We start from the raw sequence: 21,390 nt of genomic DNA, 5'->3' as shown, positions 1-21,390 counted from the left end.
TGTCCGTTTCTGCCCGTTTCTGCCCGTTCCTGTAAATCGTCGCCTGTTCCTGCCCGATCCATATCAATACAATACTCTTAATTTGTTGCAATCCTTTTAACAAATATACCTTATACTCGATAACGATACTTAAATATATCTAATATCTATATCTTATACCCGAAAAAAGTATAATACCGTAAATTCATAAGTAATAAGGACATAATTCTATATGATTAAGTCCGATTCTGCACCGATCATGTAACTGCAGTCATTTTATCAATTATATCTTATACCCGATACTGTTAATTAAATATATATAATATATATATAATTAATATATTTAATAATCAATAATTTTCTGTCCGTTCCTGCCCGTTTCTGCCCGTTCCTGCCCGTTCCTGTAAATCGTCGAACCCCCACAGCCTCCAGATCTGAGTAGAAACATCAGCCCCTAACAAATATTGCACAACTTAAATAGACGTTTGTGAATACGCAATAGCTGTATGCTAGCTATTGTTTCCACATATTTCATTTGGCAGTGGACACTGATCCAATTCCCCCTCACCTGTATCTTGTTCACTTATTGCAGCATTATTGTGTCAATACACATTCTTTGTACGTCTTAGAGATAATCTATGATACTCGTGATCCATATAGATAACTGACTTGAAGTGTTTATTTGTTAAGTCACCAGGTAACCTGACTTTTGTACTCTAAACGTTGTTCAGGTTCTGGTTTATATATGTACAATCAAAATCGTTACGGCGTTCAAAAAGAACACGCCCACAAACCGAACGGTTGTTTCAGCGTGTCACTCATTGCATCTGGCTCGTCGATTGGTCGATAGAACGTTTGAGGTCGGTGTCGTGCTTGATTTCAGAAGCAGTGTACAACATTGTATCTTTTTCGTAGACTTGTTGTTGGTGCGCATTGTCAACTTAAGATTACGCATACACGTATATTGAAATGTAAAATTTACATTGCATGTACAGGTTTCAAACCATGTGTCATGACTTCAATGTTTCGTTAAATGTATTACATATCCACATTTTCGTGAACTATACTGGTGTTTATGATTACAAGAGGGCAAAATGAAGAATATTACACATGCTTGAAAGCTGTCCATACCGGCCGCTGCACTGAAAAGTAACATTATAGAACGGTGCATGATTGCCATAGTATACTGTTTCGTTGAGCATTAGCATGATACATACACAACATATACAACAGAACGAAATTGTAAGAATATGCATATATTGCATGTACAATGCATGTCTTGATAAAAACTAAACAGTTTCAATTGTAATTGCAATATTTATTCAATATTGAAAAAATAAAAAATAAAAACGAAAACAATAAGGTATCGTTTTCCACCTTGGAAAGAAAATTAAAGATTTCCCACAATTGTATGTATTTGATCAGTATTGTTCAGCGGCGTTTTTTTAGCGGAACTGGGCATGGCTGATTTGGAACCGGGTCTGGAGACGGCTCCGTAGCATGACCGGTTGGTGGGGTGTCTGTCCGGCAGTGAACGTTGGGTAGGACATGACCGGTTGGTGGGGTGTGTGTCCGGCAGTGAACGAACTTGGGTAGGACATGACTGGTTGGTGGGGTGTCTGTCCGGCAGTGAACGTTTATTGGGACATGCCCGGTTTGTGGGGGTGAACGTTGTATGGGGCATGACCGGGTGAAACGACATTCTGGTTTCCGGGGTAGCGGTACATGTAACGTTCTGGTTTCCGGGGGTCGATATCTTGAAATCGGGGTATGATACATCCAGAGCCACCATAAACTTTTTAATAGGGTTACCACCGGTGTGTGTTTTCCTAGAATTGGCGTGTAGACTTCCGCTCTTTAAAACGTGTTTAAACGAGGTTGATGCACCTGACAAGTTTTTGGGGATAATTCCCCGGTAAAACTTTTCAAGCATGTCCTATCAGAGTGGATCGCCCCCATGCACAACGACCGGACACCAAACATGCCGACAGGATAGTATCTATCAATGTCGATGTTGACCAAAAATGGCAAAACTTTGCTGAAGAAAGTGTTGCATGTTTCATCTTGTGCTCTTTTTTTGACGGCGATCATCGTTTGCAGTTTTTCTAGCTCTTTTGCTAAGCTTTTCACGCACGCAACGGCATCGTTGGTCTGTTTTTTCTCGTTGACGTGCTTGTCAATATCGTTACAGTATTGGGGACCCTGGCATGGACCCAATTCACAATGGCGTTTTGTGTGACCCATACGGAGATGGCACTGACCACACTGAGACTTGGATTTATCCATCTTAATACTGGGGTTGCTGTATTTTTTCTCCAGTAGACACAAATGTTCCTTTGCACTTTCAAGTTCTATTTCCTTGACATTTATATCATCTTGAAGTTCATCGATTGCCAGCTGGCTTGGGGATTTATACACATTTGCTGATATGTGAATAGGGGAGTTGTATCCTGCCCCGGGATTCAATGTGGAGGATTCCCCGTTTCCTCCTCTTCTCTAAATAACTGTTTGGGTGCCATGCTGATCGGTTTAGAAATGTGTGTCACTGGTTTGGGCGACTCTCCTTCGAAAATCCTCAGCTTCATTCTCTTCATCAGTGTTCCCGCTATTGACGATGCACATCGAAAAGCCTCGGTCACACATGTATCCGAAACGGCAATAATCCAGCTTTGCTCGTCATCCAAATATTGAAAACCGAACATCTGTAACGTGCACCGTGGTCGGTACCTATTTGGTCCGTCCCAAGTGTCTCTCGGGATATGCTGTGCAGTTCCGGTAGCTTCGCCTTAGCGCACTTGCTTAGTAGCGCAGAGACTTCCTATATGTATTGGACCCAAGCAAACCTAATCACACTATACTTAGTATTATTTACAAAGGATTTTAATAACCCTATGATACAGTTGCATACAATAAACAGGGTCGTGCTACTTGCCACGGGACTCACAACTACAATACACATTTAACGTTAACAGGGGGGCTAGACAAGACCTACAGCGCACCGGCTTAACAACTAGCATACGACTATAACAAGCGCTCCCGGCATTAGTACAGCGCAGTGACAACCTTAAAGCTTGCGCACCGGCTCACACAGCGTAATAGCTACACCGTGCACAGGCCTTACAACCGCTAATCACCCTAACCTACTGCCTCACGACCACTGGTCACTTATTCAGCGACCAATAACTACCACGCTATGGAAATACTTCTTCGCCGTGTTCTTCAGTCAGCATTAGAATTCTCTCCCAGAATGAGATGAAGCCTTGCTTATATACTGCTAGCTCAAACCATTCTGGGGTAAATCAGGTTATCCCACTTTTCCTGACGTCACTAACTTTCTGGTCTTACGAGCGCTTACAGCCTATGCCAAAAACTATGTAGATTACACATGGTTTATTTACACGATCACGTTAAGCTGACAATACTCCACACGTACACAAGTAACTCTCGACAGGACACCGGAAATAAAACGCCACTGGTACGTACACACACTCAATAACTTGCATAACTGTTCATTACACTACCCTCCCCTCAAGATTAATGCGTCCTCGCATTATCAGTTCTCGTCACTTGCCTGAGTGACGCAACAAATAAGTAAGTCTTCAACGGATGAAAACAATTGTATAGAGTAACAAGAGAAAGAGTTTTACTCCCCGAGTAGAGTTAAATGAATACATCACTAGTTTATCAGAAATATTGTCACTCCCATCATTCTTCTTCAGAAATTTCATGCAAGGTTGCAGCTCCCTCTACAGTGGTCTTGACCTTCTTCCTGAAGTGGCGATGCTGCAAACTACCAACATCCGTTTGGGTCTCAGCATTACGCATCCTCTTTCCAGCGCTTCCTGCAGTCCCAAGGACAGAGGGTGAGGTAACACTGCCATCCACAGCCTGTACACAAGATGTACGAACTTCCATACTGTTGACTGTAGACCTTGGCAAGAATCCAAAACTATGGTCTGGCTCAGAGTTGAGGGTCACTACTGCAAAGCATGTCACTGAGGGAGTTGGACTAGTAGCGAAGTTGTCTCTCGTGTCATGGAAGTCAACTACCTCGCTGGTGCTTGCTGGCACTGCCTTGGTCATACTGCTCGTCACCGGAGGGCGTCCGAGAGCAAAGACAGGAGGAATCGTTTTCTTTATCCTGGATGGAGCCGGAACTGCCGATGGCTTAGTTGGCTTCCGGATGGTCCGTCCTAGCTGCAAAGTCGCTGGAGCCGGCGAGACCGATGCGGCTGTGGTCACTGCGCCATCACTGAAAACAGAACTCAGCTCCCCGGGGTCTTGCCTCTCCCATTCGCTTTCACTGCTCTCGTGTTGTTCATTCTCGTGAGAGCGTCGCTGGTGTCTAGCCAAGTCTGCCTTCTTTGCAGTGGCATAGCTACAGGCACCAAAGTTACATACATAGGCATCCTTCGCCATGCGCTGACTGCCGCACTGGACAAGGTGACAGGACCAGCGTTTCTCGTCTACGAATTTGGCACCAGAGAGCGGACATCTGAACGGGTACTTGACCGGGGTCGTCTTTGTATTCACCATCCTGAAAGATACAAAGTGAAAGTACAATAAACCAATGTTTCTCTGCCATTACATGTGCAGTTACGGACATAATCTTTCATCCAGCGTGGTGGTTGTCGGCGGCTCAATTTCCGATTCAACACTACTTGTATCACCTAGATCAGCTTCAACCCCTTCAAAATTTACAATCCTATCAGTTTGTGATAAAGGCTTGTCCTGATCGGTTTCAGCCATACCATCACCAAATACGACAGGCTGATCTCGACTATTAATTTTCTCGCCTCTCAAGTCCTGACTGTATTTCTTGCGAATGCGGTCCACATGAATCACTTGTGGCTTTCCTCTTGGTCCACAATTGACTTTGTAGTTCGAATCCGAGCACTTCCCTAACACTTTGAAAGGTCCCCGCCAGTAACTAGTAAATTTTTGTGATAGCCCTTGCTTCTTCTGAGGAAAGAAAACGTACACCATCTCGCCTTCTTCGAAACTCTGCCAGTTAAGTTTCTGGTCGTGGTACTGCTTTTGTCTAAGCATGGCACAAGCTGATTTCTCTCGAACAAATGAATGGGCCTCTTCCATTCTTTCTTGCAACTCCCACACCCACTGATGTTGAGGAATGACTTTGGCGAACCGAGGCATTTTGTACATTAGGTCCAGAGGTGTTGCGACTTCACGACCTAGCATGAGCTTGTTTGGCGTATGCCCGGTCGTTTCATGCTGGGATGATCGGTAAGCCATCATGACATAGGGGATGTATGTGTACCAGTCAGAATGGTGTTCATTGACATAAGCGCTGAGAATTGTCGCCAACGTTCTATTGAAGCGCTCGACCATCCCGTCTGACTGGGGGTGGTAGGGCGTTGTTCTGGTCTTACCAATGTGTAACAGCTGGCACATTTCCCTGAAGAGTCTGCCTTCGAACTGCTTCCCCTGGTCGGAATGTATGTACTGTGGCACTCCGAACCGTGCGACAACCTCCTCTACAATAATGGTCGCCACAGTCCGCGCCTCCATGTAAGGCATGGCAAAGCTTTCTGTCCATTTTGTGTAGTAATCGCTGACTACGAGGATATAGCGGTTGCCAGAGTCTGTTTCAGGTAGTACCCCAAGTATATCAGTAGCAATTCTTTCCATTTGTGCTCCCGAGTGGACAATTCCCATTGGCGCTCGCTTGGTCTTTGAGGACCCTTTTCGTTTTGTGCATTGCTCACACCCTGCAACGTAACTTCTGGTGTCAGCCTGTAAGCCTGGCCAATAATACCGTTGCCTAATTTCCGCTAGGGTTTTTCCGTAGACCAAGGTGTCCAGCGGTCTTGGAGTCATGACACGGTTGCAAGACTCGGCTCCGCTCTGTTCTCGGCACGATACCTTGTGACCTGGTAATGAACAGTCCAGAAACTTTGATAGTTTCTTCATCAATTTTAAGTTTTGTGTTCACCTGAGTTTTTTTCTTTCCAAAAGTATCCAGACTAACTAGTGTATACTTGGAATAAAGGAAAACCACGAGAAGTACATCTGGTACATGCATTGGATGATTTGTTTGTTTGTTTGTTTGGGTTTAACGGCCCATCGTCGGCTGTGGTCATTTAGGGCTATGATGTTTTTAACAAACATGTGAGTAGCGTAGATAAAATCAGATAAAAAGGTTCATTTTAAAAGCATTCGCACTGTATGCGTAAATAATTAAAATAAAAAGGGGGTCAAAATGATAAAAGAGATAACGAATATATGATATGGACTATGTGATATATATAACATCAAAAAGGGTAAGGTGGGTTAAAAGACATCAGAGTCTAACAGAATAGATCGATGTCTTTCAAATAGTTAAATAATGCCTTCGAGTCCACGGAACTGAAAAGAGTTTTCATATCCGGGACTCGAAAGAAGTTATCGCGAATGTGTTTAAAATCGGAACATTCTATTAAAAAATGTTCCGCTGTAAATGGAGTGTCACATGCGTGGCATGACGGTGGATCTTCTCGTTTTAAAAGGTACGAATGAGTAGGATATGTGTGCCCAGTACGGAGCCGAGCGAGGACAAATTCCTCTCTACGATCTTTCCGACTTGGAATAGATGTTTTAAGTTTCGGTTGTACTTTAAAAAGTTTGTTGCTGGTCTCGAAAGATCAACGTTGCTGCCATTCATTTTGAATGGCTGTACGAATAATTGGTTTAAAATTTGTATATGGTAGTTCGATATTTGTTTGTTTGAGATTTAATGCATTTTTTGCTTCCCTGTCAACAAATTCGTTGCCTTTAATTCCGACAAGGCTCGGAATCCATAGTAAAGTTATTTTAGACTTTTTTTAAGATACGAGATATTCGAAGAGCAAGTTTTTGTACGATTGTGTTTTTAGGATCTCGTAACTGTAAACTCTGTAGGACAGATAGAGAGTCTGAACAAATGATTGCCTTTTTAATGCGGTGTTCATCGATATGGTCGAGGGCCAAACCAATGGCGCATGCTTCGGCAGAAAAGATGGAGGCGCCGTCTGGTAGTCGAACTGAAGTGCAAGAATTAGCAGTACAGCAGGCTGCTGCCACTTTCTCACCTTCTTTGGAACCATCGGTGTAAAGTTGTGTATGAGAAGAGTAATTCGAAATGCATTCCCGAAAGGAGAATTTGTGTTCTTCTGGCATAACACTTGATTTCCCTCGCTCATGTAATGTAAAGTTAAAATCAGGGGTTTGAATTGTCCACGGAGGAACATCAGATATGTTAAATTCAGCTATGTCAGTCAACTTTATGCAGGAAATTTGAAATTCGGATACCAAATGTCGCCAGAAGTTTTGGGTTTTGCATAAAGATGCTGTGGTATTTTGGGTTGAATACTTGGTCGAAAGCAGGATGTTTAGGGTTTGATTTTAATTGAGCTGCAAATTGTATCGCAAGTTTATTCCTTCTGTCATAAAGGGATGGTTCATTCGCTTCCACGTACAGTTTTTTTTACAGGTGTTGTTCGAAAAGCTCCAAGGGCTAGACGTAGCCCTTTGTTATGGATTGGGTCTAGCATCTGCAGGTAAGAACTGCGCGCCGACCCGTATACCATAGAACCATAATCCAGTTTTGTTCGAATAAGTGATCTGTATAGACGCAAAAGCATTTTACGGTCCGCTCCCCAATCCGTATGAGAAAGGACTCGTATAATGTTTAACGCCTTGGAACACTTATCCTTCAGATACTTTATATATGGTATGAAAGAGAGTTTCGAATCAAAAATGAGACCGAGAAATTTTGTCTGTTCAACAACAGGAATTCTAGTGCCATCGACTCGAGTGTAAGGTTTGGGTCATTGTATGCTTTTCGTTTTTGACAGAAATGCATGCACACAGTTTTAGATTCAGAGAATTTAAAGCCATTTTCGTCTGCCCAATTTTGTAGTTCGTTTAAACTCTGTTCAAGTTGTCGTTCTATCGTGTGCATGTTCTTAGATCTGTAACAGATCAAGAGGTCATCCACAAATAACGACCCTTCTGTTGATTGACCAAGACATTTGACTATATCATTGATTTTAAGACCAAGCAGGGTGACTGCTAGGATTCCACCCTGTGGGAACCAACACGGACTTTGAAGTGTCTATCTGATAGGTAATTAGATATAAAATTGGGAAGGTTTCCACGTACGCCAAGGTCGTGAAGATCTTTCATGATGCCATACTGCCATGTAGTATCATAGGCCTTCTCAAGATCAAAGAACACGGCAACAAGGTGTTCCTTCTTGGCGAAAGCCTCTCGAATGAATGTCTCGAGTCTGATGAGATGGTCATTTGTCCCTCTTCTGTTTCTAAAACAACTTTGAAGAGGGGATATTATATCGTTGGCCTCAAGAAACCAAACCAGTCTTGTGTTTATCACTCGTTCTAAAGTTTTACATACACAACTAGTCAGAGAAATAGGACGATAGTTGTTTGGGTCAGTAGCATCCTTTCCCGGTTTTGGGATAGGTATAATTGTGGAGTTCTTCCACGAATCAGGAATCTTTTCGGAAGCGAGTCCGGCAAGTGCTTGAGAAATTGATATGGAATATCATCAGGACCTGAAGCAGAGTCCTGTGATTTTCTAAACGAATCAACAAGTTCTGGTAGGGTAAATGGTTCATTATAACTTTCTTTGTTTGATGATTTGATGTCTTTTCTCTTTTTTTCTTTAAAAACTGGAATTTTTGGGAGTGGTTTAAAGGGGATGAGTTTTTAGCTATGCTTTTTTGCAAATGCATCAGCAATTTCAGACCTAGATGGAAAAAAAACGTTTTTATTAATGAGGTGGGAGGATGTTGACTTTTTCTTTTTCCCACTTATTTTCCGAATCATATCCCATAATTTTTTGGAGGACGTGTTTGATGATATCTTGGATCTTTGGATGATGGATATGGCCTAAAAAGTTAAACTTTCTACCTTGAGAAAGAAATAAACCTTTTTCATTTTTTTAAATTTTTTAAATATTTCAAAGTTCGGCAACTTACATTATAACTAAACATTATCTTCACTTGATTATCAAATTCTCATTATTTTTTTAGAGCTATCGGTAAAAAGTTTATTTTGAAATATAAAAGATGTTTTAATATAAAATAAAAATATCTTTATGAAAGTAGAAGGTTTTGAATAAATATGCATTAAAATATTATATAACGTTTTGTGCTTAATGATTATAACATACTTCTTCATAACCTCAGCCCACCCACGGATCATTAATAGATCTCAGTAGGTTACAAGGGGCCTGAAGACGCTTACCTGATCAATGGGGCATTTTTTTTCATACTTGCTAGCACCCAATGTCAACAAGCTACAAGAAAAGTAGCATTAGCCTAGGCCTCTTAGCTCTTCAGAGGAAATAATTTGATCAGGCCCTCATGACCTTAAATATATATGGTTTTTTTTTTGGCCAAATATCATGCGTCTAGGCCTTTCTGCTATTCAGAGGAAGTTGTTTTAAATATTTTAAATTTGACCCCTGTGACCATGGATATGGGTCAAGGTCTTTCTGCATGTAGCACTCCATGCAAGGAAAATACTGGCCAAAATATCAGTTCGTAGGTCTTTTCATTCTTCAGAAGAAATGGTAAAAATGTTTAAACAAATTTCACCCTGATGACGTCAAATAAAGATCCAGACAATTTCTTTTCCCAAAGTTTGTAGCACTCAATGCAGGAAAGTTACGGGCAGATATATCATGAATCAATATTTTCCTGTTGTTTTGAAGAAGTTGTTTAAGTTTTTCAACAATTTTGACCACTATGACCTTGAATTTACATAACTTTGAAGCACTCCTCCATATCAGCAAACTCAAGGACAAATTTGCATCTAGACCTTTTGGTTATTCAAAATAAGTTGTTTGAGTGTTTTAAAACATTTGATCCTGTGACCTTGAATATACACAATGCATGTCAAAAGTTATTTCTTTTGCAAACTTTGTAGCACTCCATGGAAGAAAGTTATTGGCCAAATATCATTACTCTAGGTCTTTCCAGTCTTTAGAAGAAGTGGTTTTTTAAACAAATTTGACCCCTGATAAGATGATAAATCTTATACCTTGAAACCAACCATTGAGACTTCAGTCAAAGTAAGGACAGAGCAGAAACGTAATTGTGCTGAATGTTTGTTATCTCTCTGCAATCCCCGTCCCTTGTATTGTTACATCAACAACGTCTGTCTCTGGCGTCCACTATCTCCCCACACTCTAGTAATGGTCAACAACGTCTGTCTCTGGCCTCCATTGTCCCCCACACTCTAGTAATGGTCAACAACACGTCTGTCTCTGGCCTCCATTGTTTCCCCACAATCTAGTAATGGTCAACAACGTCTGTCTCTGGCATCTCCCCACACTCTATTAATGGTCAACAACGTCTGTCTCTGGCATCTCCCCACACTCTAGTAATTGTCAACAACGTCTGTCTCTGGCGTCCACTATCTCCCCACACTCTAGTACTGGTCAACAACGTCTGTCTCTGGCCTCCATTATCTCCCCACACTCTAGTAATGGTCAACAACGTCTGTCTCTGGCATCTCCCCACACTCTAGTACTGGTCAACAACGTCTGTCTCTGGCCTCCATTATCTCCCCACACTCTAGTAATGGTCAACAACGTCTGTCTCTGGCATCTCCCGACACTCTAGTACTAGTCAACAACGTCTGTCTCTGGCCTCCATTATCTCCCCACACTCTAGTACTGGTCAACAACGTCTGTCTCTTGCATCTCCCCACACTCTAGTACTGGTCAACAACGTCTGTCTCTGGCATCTCCCCACACTCTAGTAATGGTCAACAGCATCTGTCTCTGGCATCCACTATCTCCCCACACTCTAGTACTGGTCAACAACGTCTGTCTCTGGCATCTCCCCACACTCTAGTACTGGTCAACAACGTTTGTCTCTGGCCTCCATTATCTCCCCACACTCTAGTACTGGTCAACAACGTCTGTCTCTGGCATCCACTATCTCCCCACACTCTAGCACTGGTCAACAACGTCTGTCTCTGGCATCTCCCCACACTCTAGTAATGATCAACAACGTCTGTCTCTGGCATCCACTATCTCCCCACACTCTAGTAATGGTCAACAACGTCTGTCTCTGGCATCTCCCCAGACTCTAGTACTGGTCAACAACGTCTGTCTCTGGCATTTCCCCACACTCTAGTAATGATCAACAACGTCTGTCTCTGGCATCCACTATCTCCCCACACTCTAGTAGTGGTCAACAACGTCTGTCTCTGGCATCTCCCCACACTCTAGTAATGGTCAACAACGTCTGTCTCTGGCCTCCATTATCTCCCCACACTCTAGTACTGGTCAACAACGTCTGTCTCTGGCCTCCATTATCTTCCCACACTCTAGTAATGGTCAACAACGTCTGTCTCTGGCCTCCATTATCTCCCCACACTCTAATAATGGTCAACAAACAAATATCAATGTACAGTATTTATGTTTCAAAAAATACAAACAAGTCTAATATAAAAATGTGTTTTTATAAGTTGTTTATTTTATTGTTATTCTGAACTCAATCTACAGGCTACTATAATTATATATTGATATAATCTATTGAGTTCAGGAGATAGCACTTTTATTAATATCACATCTGTAACACAATATTACATTCCATAGCTGGACATTTTCATATTTACAGTAACAGCCTGCAAAGAGATTTAAAACATGAATTCAATTCTAATCTTTTTTTTTAACAGATATTGAATGATTCACAAAACCTGACATTTTTTTTACACCAATGCAGAATTAATCAGCTCCATTTTCTAATTATATTTTAGCCATTTTTTATTTGACAAGATACAAAAAATATCGTCATGTTCTCTGAATATTATGACTAACATTTCGAATTTCAAAATAAACTATGTTTCAGCTCTAAATATCAAGTTAAAATAATACCTATCATATATCATAATGCTTTCAAATATATAAACAATGCAATTCAGGCATATCCAAACATTGCAATGTATTTAAATGTCACAAACAGATTTCTTTATACATATAGAATATCCTATAATGCCCACAACTGTCACCTAATCAATTACTTGAAGTAATGTCAGTACCTGGTACCTCGTAGTATTGAAACATCTTAAATGAAATAAATTTCAGAAAATATTATTTTCAATTTGCATTTCCTTTACCAATCATTGATATAGGTGTTCATTCACATATAACATGCACTGTATAATATGTAGGAATTCTTATTTAATGACCTTGACATTTGACAGATTAGCGAACTTTCCTGTTACTGAGCAGTCAGTTATAGATATAACCTCATCACGTTTGGTGAAGATAAGGTTCTAACAAAGCTATGAAGAAGAAACCATCAGCCAATCAGATTGAAGGAATCAACTTTGAATGACCTTTGACCAAAATGTTGACACAGACAGCAGAAACAATCAGCCAAACGTTTTTAAAAAATTACCCTGACCTTTGACATTATGTTATAATGATTTATGTACCTGTCAAGTCAAGTGAAATGGTTTTAAAAACAAACTTTATTTAAGATATCAAGATATTTATTTATCAGACCAGTCAAGAAAAACTTAATCTACCTATCAGAATGGTCAAGTAAAACACATGTTATCTATTGTCTTACATTTGTTATCCATAAAATACTCCATCTAGCTAATGATTATTATGCTAAATATTCAATTTCCCAATTATTTGAACAGATTTGTTTGTAATTACAGTGGTAAACTCAAACATAATTAAGATTTACAAGATTAATTACTATGAAGTGTTGCTATCTTAGTATGTTTGCAGTCCTATTAATGAACTTTGAAAGCCATTTTTTGTGCCATAATCACACACACAAAACTGACAGGAAAATTACCCGTGTCTACACATCAAAACCTGTTAATCACAAGTGAAACTGATTTGTTGTCATAGCTATGTACTGAATGTTTGATGATAATTAACTTTCACCACAATCTGTGTGAAAAATAACTTGATGAAATAGAAGTTAAAAATGAAAATTATCAATCATTTGTCATGTTAAACTGTTCCTTTCTGCTGTCTGTACCAGTACATGTTGTTCTAAATCGAACAAACTTTTCCTATCTGTTGTCTGTAGTATGTGTAGTTCTTAATTTAACAAACTCAAAATGCGATATTACCACAATGAAGCACTACAAACTTAAAGAGTAAAACAATATACCAGTAATCCTTACAATGTAACATAATGTTCCTTACAAGGTAACATAATGTTCCTTACAATGTAACATAATGTTCCTTACAATGTTTTTAAGTGTAACTCAATGTTTCTAGTGTAACACAATGTGCCTTAATTAACATGCTTCCATTTATAATGTTTCTAGAGTGTAATACAATGTTACATGCAATGTTTCTACATTGTAACACAGTGTTCCTACAATGTTTCTATAATGTAAAACAATGTTCTATACAATGTTTCTACAATGTAAAACAATGTTCTATACAATGTTTCTACAATGTAAAACAATTTTCTATGCAATGTTTCTACAATGTAAAACAATTTTCTATACAATGTTCCTACAATGCAACATCATTGTTACATTATGTTCCTACCAGGTAAGACAAATGTTGATTAGACAGCTAGAGTAACACAATACATTTCTACCAGGTCATATACAATGTTTCTACGAGGTCATATACAATGTTTCTACGAGGTCATATACAATGTTTCTACCAGAGCATATACAATGTTTCGGTTACAAAAATTGAAAACGGTATGCGGCATTAGGTCTCTTCAAATTTTGTCCAAATCATTGAAAAAATCAGTTATTTTTTATTCATTAATAACTGAAACAGGAAATTAGGCTTGAGCATGATAACGGATTCATGACTATTGGCCCAGGACTTCACATAAAAGTATGACAATGATAATACGGGCCCAGGACTTCACATAATAGTATGACAATGATAATATGGGCCGAGGACTTCACATAAAAGTATGACAATGATAATACGGGCCCAGGACTTCACATAAAAGTATGACAATGATAATACGGGCCCAGTACTTCACATAAAAGTATGACAATGATAATACGTGCCCAGGACTTCACATAATAGTATGACAATGATAATATGGGCCGAGGAATTCACATAAAAGTATGACAATGATAATACGGGCCCAGTACTTCACATAAAAGTATGACAATGATAATACGGGCCCAAGACTTCACATAAAAGTATGACAATGATAATACGGGCTCAGGACTTCACATAAAAGTATGACAATGATAATATGGGCCCAGGACTTCACATAAAAGTATGACAATGAGAATACGGGCCCAGGACTTCACATAAAAGTATTACAATGATAATACGGGCCCAGGACTTCACATAAAAGTATGACAATGATAATACGCTCCGAAGAAACAAAAGTAGCAAACCCAACTTGAAATATTAACAATACAAACATTCTTTTTCAATAACTGACCAATTTGTATCCTTATCGTTGTGATAATTAATAGAAGGACTTCAGAATGATTCCAATATATATATACACACATAAAAAGGCATCATTCCAATCTATATAGAATCCTGTACAAAACAACCCAGAAAAAAAGGACAGTGTAAAAATATATAAAAAGCTAGATAACATTTTCTCATGATTATTTTAATATATTTGTGATTTTCTAAATACAGAAATCTGACTAGGTAAAGATAACACGAACTATTGTGATCAAATGTTTCCTGTGATGTCGCAAACCGGACACATCACACACCACATACAGAGTAAACACCTGACAGAATCAATACATGTAAAACTTCAATAGTTTACTCAGTTACTGATCAAGGCAATTTCAGACATCAAGGAAGCAGCGGTTTCATAACTAGGTTTTTGTACATGATTCAAAAGTACATTTGAACTTGCAACAAATAGACATGTAACAATATTTGGTACAAGGCGGATAGATAAACTTCCAAAAATTAACACAAAAAAATATTGGGTTACATTATATGTCTGATAGGGTAGAACATTTCTGGTAAAGTCACGGTGAGACTGTTGTAGCTTGCCATTATTGTGTCACTGCATTAGAATTTTACATCACTGCTTTGGAAATACCTGAATTGGCAATCAATGCTTAAAACATTAACTGATGTAAAATTAAAAATCATGCAAAACTGAAATAATCCAAGGTACAAAAGTATCAATAAGTTAAAATAAAATTGAATGTCACTAGGAAAGGCACAGTAAAAACAGTTTTCAAATATCAAAAAACTTCAGTTTATTGTGGAGAACAATATATAACTATAATATCCTTACCAGGACTATCACATTAGTGAGGACAGATCATTTCATGTATCACAGAATAAGAATTCATAACTAATATCACATAACAATCTATATGGAATGAGAGTTACAGTTTACATTAAAACTAAAAAACTTCACATCTGAGATAAAAATATTTACAGGTATATAGAGAGGTAATCACCTGAATTATTTACCCCCACATCATCAATTAAGTTGATTAATTAGTAACTAGGTGTATAAGTGTAGGAAAGGGGTCAGCTAAATCTCCTCACTATCAGATGAACTGCTGGTCGCCCAATCGTCTGTAAAGATAAAAGAGTAATGGAAATATCATGATTTTATAATTTGATTTTATATGCCTAAACTAATAAAGACTTAAAATCATTATGATGGTATAGAAGTAAGGAAATTCACCTGATGATCACAAATTCTATACTAAGGGTAGAATTTCACCTGATGATCACAAATTCTATACTAAGGGTTAGAATTTCACCTGATAATCACAAATTCTATACTAAGGGTTAGAATACTAAGGGAAGCATTTCACCTGATAATCACAAATTCCATACTAAGGGTTGGAATTTCACCTGATGATCACAAATTCGATACTAAGGGAAGAATTTCACCTGATGATCACAAATTCTATACTAAGGGTAGAATTTCACCTGATGATCACAAATTTGATACTAAGGGTAGAATTTCACCTTATCATCACAAATTTGATACTAAGGGAAGCGTTTCAATCTCCCAAATGCCTTCAAAATGACTGACTGACTCCTTTTTCTTGTTGCAGACCAAAGTGACATCTACAGGTGTCACATATGTATCACCATGAAATTACGTCAAGTCTCAGAACACAAGTTAATATATGATACTGAACTTTTGAATTATTTCTTCTTATGCACATCCTGGTCAGGATTTAGCTCTCCAAACCCTGAGTGTACCACCTATATGTGAGAAAGATTTACCACACATGGGTTTTATATATACAGGTGGAAGAAAACATGTATCGGTATCCTTCTGATTATTTCCATTTTTTTTAACAAAATTGATAATTATAACAATGAGCCTATTGAGATACTTGAGAATGCTATACTTCCCTCAGGTTATCTATTACTATCAATGGTTTATAACCACCACTGAATGAAATGTAGAGGTTAACTTACCTTCATCTGTTTTCTTGTTGGTGGTAGGTTTGCCCTTTGTGGAAGTGCCTTTCTTTGGTGTGGATCCCATTTTAGTTTCCACTCCAGAGATACTCACTCCACCGTGGCTGTAACATACAACAAATATTCTACGTCAACATCATTGTGTACCACAGAGTAAAATACACCAACAGGAGTACCATACAACATACAACAAGTTACACCATGTCACCAGGAGTACCATACAACAAGTTACACCATGTCACAAGGAGTACCATACAACAAATTACACCATGTCACCAGGAGTACCGTACAACAAGTTACACCATGTCACCAGGAGTACCATACAGCAAGATACACCATGTCACCAGGAGTACCATACAACAAGTTACACCATGTCACCAGGAGTACCGTACAACAAGATACACCATGTCAACAGAATTACCATACAACAAGATACACCATGTCAACAGGAGTACCATACAACATACAACAAGATACACCATGTCAACAGGAGAACCATACAACATACAACAAGATACACCATGTCAACAGGAGAACCATACAACATACAACAAGATACACCATGTCAACAGGAGAACCATACAACATACAACAAGATACACCATGTCAACAGGAGAACCATACAACATACAACAAGATACACCATGTCAACAGGAGAACCATACAACATACAACAAGATACACCATGTCAACAGGAGAACCATACAACATACAACAAGATACACCATGTCAACAGGAGAACCATACAACATACAACAAGATACACCATGTCAACAGGAGAACCATACAACATACAACAAGATACACCATGTCAACAGGAGAACCATACAACATACAACAAGATACACCATGTCAACAGGAGAACCATACAACATACAACAAGATACACCATGTCAACAGGAGAACCATACAACATACAACAAGATACACCATGTCAACAGGAGAACCATACAACATACAACAAGATACACCATGTCAACAGGAGAACCATACAACATACAACAAGATACACCATGTCAACAGGAGAACCATACAACATACAACAAGATACACCATGTCAACAGGAGAACCATACAACATACAACAAGATACACCATGTCAACAGGAGAACCATACAACATACAACAAGATACACCATGTCAACAGGAGAACCATACAACATACAACAAGATACACCATGTCAACAGGAGAACCATACAACATACAACAAGATACACCATGTCAACAGGAGAACCATACAACATACAACAAGATACACCATGTCAACAGGAGAACCATACAACATACAACAAGATACACCATGTCAACAGGAGAACCATACAACATACAACAAGATACACCATGTCAACAGGAGAACCATACAACATACAACAAGATACACCATGTCAACAGGAGAACCATACAACATACAACAAGATACACCATGTCAACAGGAGAACCATACAACATACAACAAGATACACCATGTCAACAGGAGAACCATACAACATACAACAAGATACACCATGTCAACAGGAGTACCATTCAACAATACACAGGAACAGTGACAACATGACTATCTACCATGAAAGATACATCATGATCATATGATTTACAGTATTAGAACAAAATCCATGTTGTTCTCTGAAACCAGAGATAAATTTTAAGTGTAACAACCTGCAACACGTATGTCTACTGGCTTTGATAGGAGAAGGACCCTTAGACATAGTAGGAACAAACAACTACTTGGTCATGTTGAGGTGAAATTTGAATATCACAGAATACTTTATATACCTCAGACCAACATACACATGCATTACATATATATTGATCATTAGACATATAATGATAGTCATAGAGATACAGGAACAATAAAGAAAATTTTTTGACAGTAAGCAAAATCTTATTATTATAAATTCAATCCATTAGGTCCATATACCTACCATCAATGGAGAGGACTTATATAGGCTATAAGCCTGTTGTCCAATCCTTTTGACAGTGTAACATTCTTCAATGTCAATAAAATATGTTGAAATGAAAGAAAAATATAAGTAATTGTATCCATTACGTGGTTACATGTGAATTGGTTAAAACATCTCCAAAACCTCTATTCCAGAACAGTTAACACAGGAGCTATATACTTTGTAATTTGATGAAGCTCTCAAAAATGAGTCTTGATGAAGTGATTTTTTCATACATCTGAGAAGGAGCTCGCAGCTACATATGTACCTCATATAGAGTTTCTAGAATTGTGCAAACTGTCATTTGTATTTTTTTATGATACTAGAACATGCAAACCATGTTCAATGTGAATTTACCGCAGCATTATAAACATAACACAATATTTAACCTACAGTGATAATATTAGTTATATGGTTTTTTACTGACCTACTACAGAACCATACATTGTAGATGATCATTAAATAGTACGGAACCATAGACGGTCAGTTAAATAAATACGGGGTCAAGCCGAAGGTGCGATGATGATACTTCTTCTTGTTTATGAAGTATCCAACCAATATAAACTGTCAGCAAATAATTAAAAAACTGCACGCAAATCAATAATTGCAAGAGCAAGATCAAATCATCATACCACTCCCGGAGCCAAAGACCAGTTACAAACCACACTCTAGTAGATCAAAGCAAACACTGTATCAGCAGCTATACTGGGATATCGTCAGATATTACTGGGATATTGTCAGATATTACTTGGATATTGTCAGGTATACTGGTATATCGTCAGATATTACTTGGATATTGTCAGGTATACTGGTATATCGTCAGATATTACTGGGATATTGTCAGATATTACTTGGATATTGTCAGGTATACTGGGATATTGTCAGATATTACTGGGATATTGTCAGGTATACTGGTATATCGTGCGATATTACTGGGATATCGTCAGATATTACTGGGATATTGTCAGATATACTGGGATATTGTCAGATATTACTGGGGTATTGTCAGATATTACTGGGATCTTGTCAGGAATACTGGTCTATCGTGCGATATTACTGGGATATCGTAAGATATTACTGGGATATTGTCAGATATTACTGTGATATTGTCAGGTACTACTGGGATATTGTCAGCTATACTGGGATATTGACAGGTATACTGGGATATTGTCAGATATTACTGGGATATTGTCAGGTATACTGGGATATTGTCAGATATTACTGGGATATTGTCAGATATTACTGTGATATTGTCAGGTACTACTGGGATATTGTCAGCTTTACTGGGATATTGACAGGTATACTGTGATATTGTCAGATATTACTGGGATATTGCCAGGTATATTGGGATATCGTAAGATATTACTGGGATATTGTCAGATATTACTGGGATATTGCCAGGGATACTGGGATATCGTAAGATATTACTGGGATATCGTCAGATATACTGGGTTATCGTCAGATATTACTGGGATATTGTCAGATATTACTGGGATATTGCCAGGTATACTGGGATATCGTAAGATATTACTGGGATATCGTCAGATATACTGGGATATCGTCAGATATTACTGGGATATTGTCAGGTATTCTGGGATATTGTCAGATATTACTGGGATATTGTCAGGTATTCTGGGATATTGTCAGATATTACTGGGATATTGTCAGGTACTACCGGGATATTGTCAGGTACTACTGGGCCCCCGCCAGATATTACTGGGATATCGTCAGATATACTGGGTTATCGTCAGATATTACTGGGATATTGTCAGGTATTACTGGGATATTGTCAGGTACTACTGGGATATTGTCAAGTACTACTGGGATATCGCCAGATATTACTGGGATATCGTCAGATATCCTGGGATATCGTCAGGTATACTGGTATATCGTCAGATATTACTGGGATATTGTCAGATATTACTGGGATATTGTCAGGTATTCTGGGATATTGTCAGATATTACTGGGATATTGTCAGGTATTACTGGGATATTGTCAGGTACTACTGGGATATTGTCAGGTACTACTGGGATATCGCCAGATATTACTGGGATATCGTCAGATATCCTGGGATATCGTCAGGTATACTGGGATATCGTCAGATATTACTGGGATATTGTCAGGTAATCTGGGATATCGTCAGATATTACTGGGATATTGTCAGGTATACTGGGATATCGTCAGATATTACTGGGATATTGTCAGATATTACTGGGATATTGTCAGGTACTACTGGGATATCGTCAGATATTACTGGGATTTTGTCAGGTATACTGGGATATCGTCAGATATTAATTACTGGGATATTGTCAGGTATACTGGGATATCGTCAGATATAATTACTGGGATATTGTCAGGTATACTGGGATATTGTCAGGTACTACTGGGATATTGTTAGATATTACTGGGATATCGTCAGATATACTGGGATATCATCAGATATTACTGGGATATTGTCAGATATTACTGGGATATTGTCAGGTATACTGGGATATTGTCAGGTACTACTGGGATATTGTCAGATATTACTGGGATATCGTCAGATATACTGGGATATCGTCAGATATTACTGGGATATTGTCAGATATTACTGGGATATTGTCAGGTAATCTGGGATATTGTCAGATATTACTTGGACATTGTCAGGTATACTGGGATATCGTCAGATATTACTGGGATATTGTCAGGTATACTGGGATATTGTCAGATATTACTGGGATATTGTCAGGTATACTGGGATATCGTCAGATATTACTGGGATATTGTCAGATATTACTGGGATATCGTCAGGTAATCTGGGATATCGTCAGATATTACAGGGATATTGTCAGGTATACTGGGATATCGTCAGATATTACTGGGATATTGTCAGATATTACTGGGATATTGTCAGGTATTACACAGATATTGTCAGGTATACTGGGATATCGTCAGGTAATTTGTTATCAAACAATTACATGTTACAGATATAGAAAACATAACACAAGCCCAAGAAAAATAGACATTATTACAAAATAGGATATATATTAATCTGAAGTTCAAGTTTTTAAGCTTTTAATAGTCTGCTTG

The 21,390-nt window shown here is 38.6% G+C and overlaps 1 protein-coding gene across 7 annotated transcripts in view; it reads right to left on the bottom strand.

Moving 5' to 3' along the window:
- Positions 1-14,088: 14,088 nt before the first annotated feature.
- Positions 14,089-21,390, bottom strand: part of LOC110456575 (anoctamin-4-like) — a 67,728-nt gene continuing 60,426 nt past the window's right edge. For all 7 annotated transcript variants that reach the window (XM_021507387.1, XM_021507390.1, XM_021507392.1 and 4 more), the window contains 2 exons: positions 16,378-16,484; positions 14,089-15,513 (listed from right to left, as the gene is read on the bottom strand). In XM_021507387.1, the coding sequence (XP_021363062.1) occupies positions 15,470-15,513; positions 16,378-16,484 (151 nt within the window). In that variant the 3' untranslated portion in view covers positions 14,089-15,469. The remainder of the gene's footprint in view (positions 15,514-16,377; positions 16,485-21,390) is intronic.

The sequence above is a fragment of the Mizuhopecten yessoensis genome, unplaced genomic scaffold (genome assembly GCF_002113885.1).
Source record: "Mizuhopecten yessoensis strain PY_sf001 unplaced genomic scaffold, ASM211388v2 scaffold8807, whole genome shotgun sequence".
Classification (NCBI taxonomy): Eukaryota; Metazoa; Mollusca; class Bivalvia; order Pectinida; family Pectinidae; genus Mizuhopecten; species Mizuhopecten yessoensis.
The sequence above is the reverse complement of the archived record's forward strand: the minus strand, read 5'-3'. Positions and strand labels throughout refer to the sequence as shown.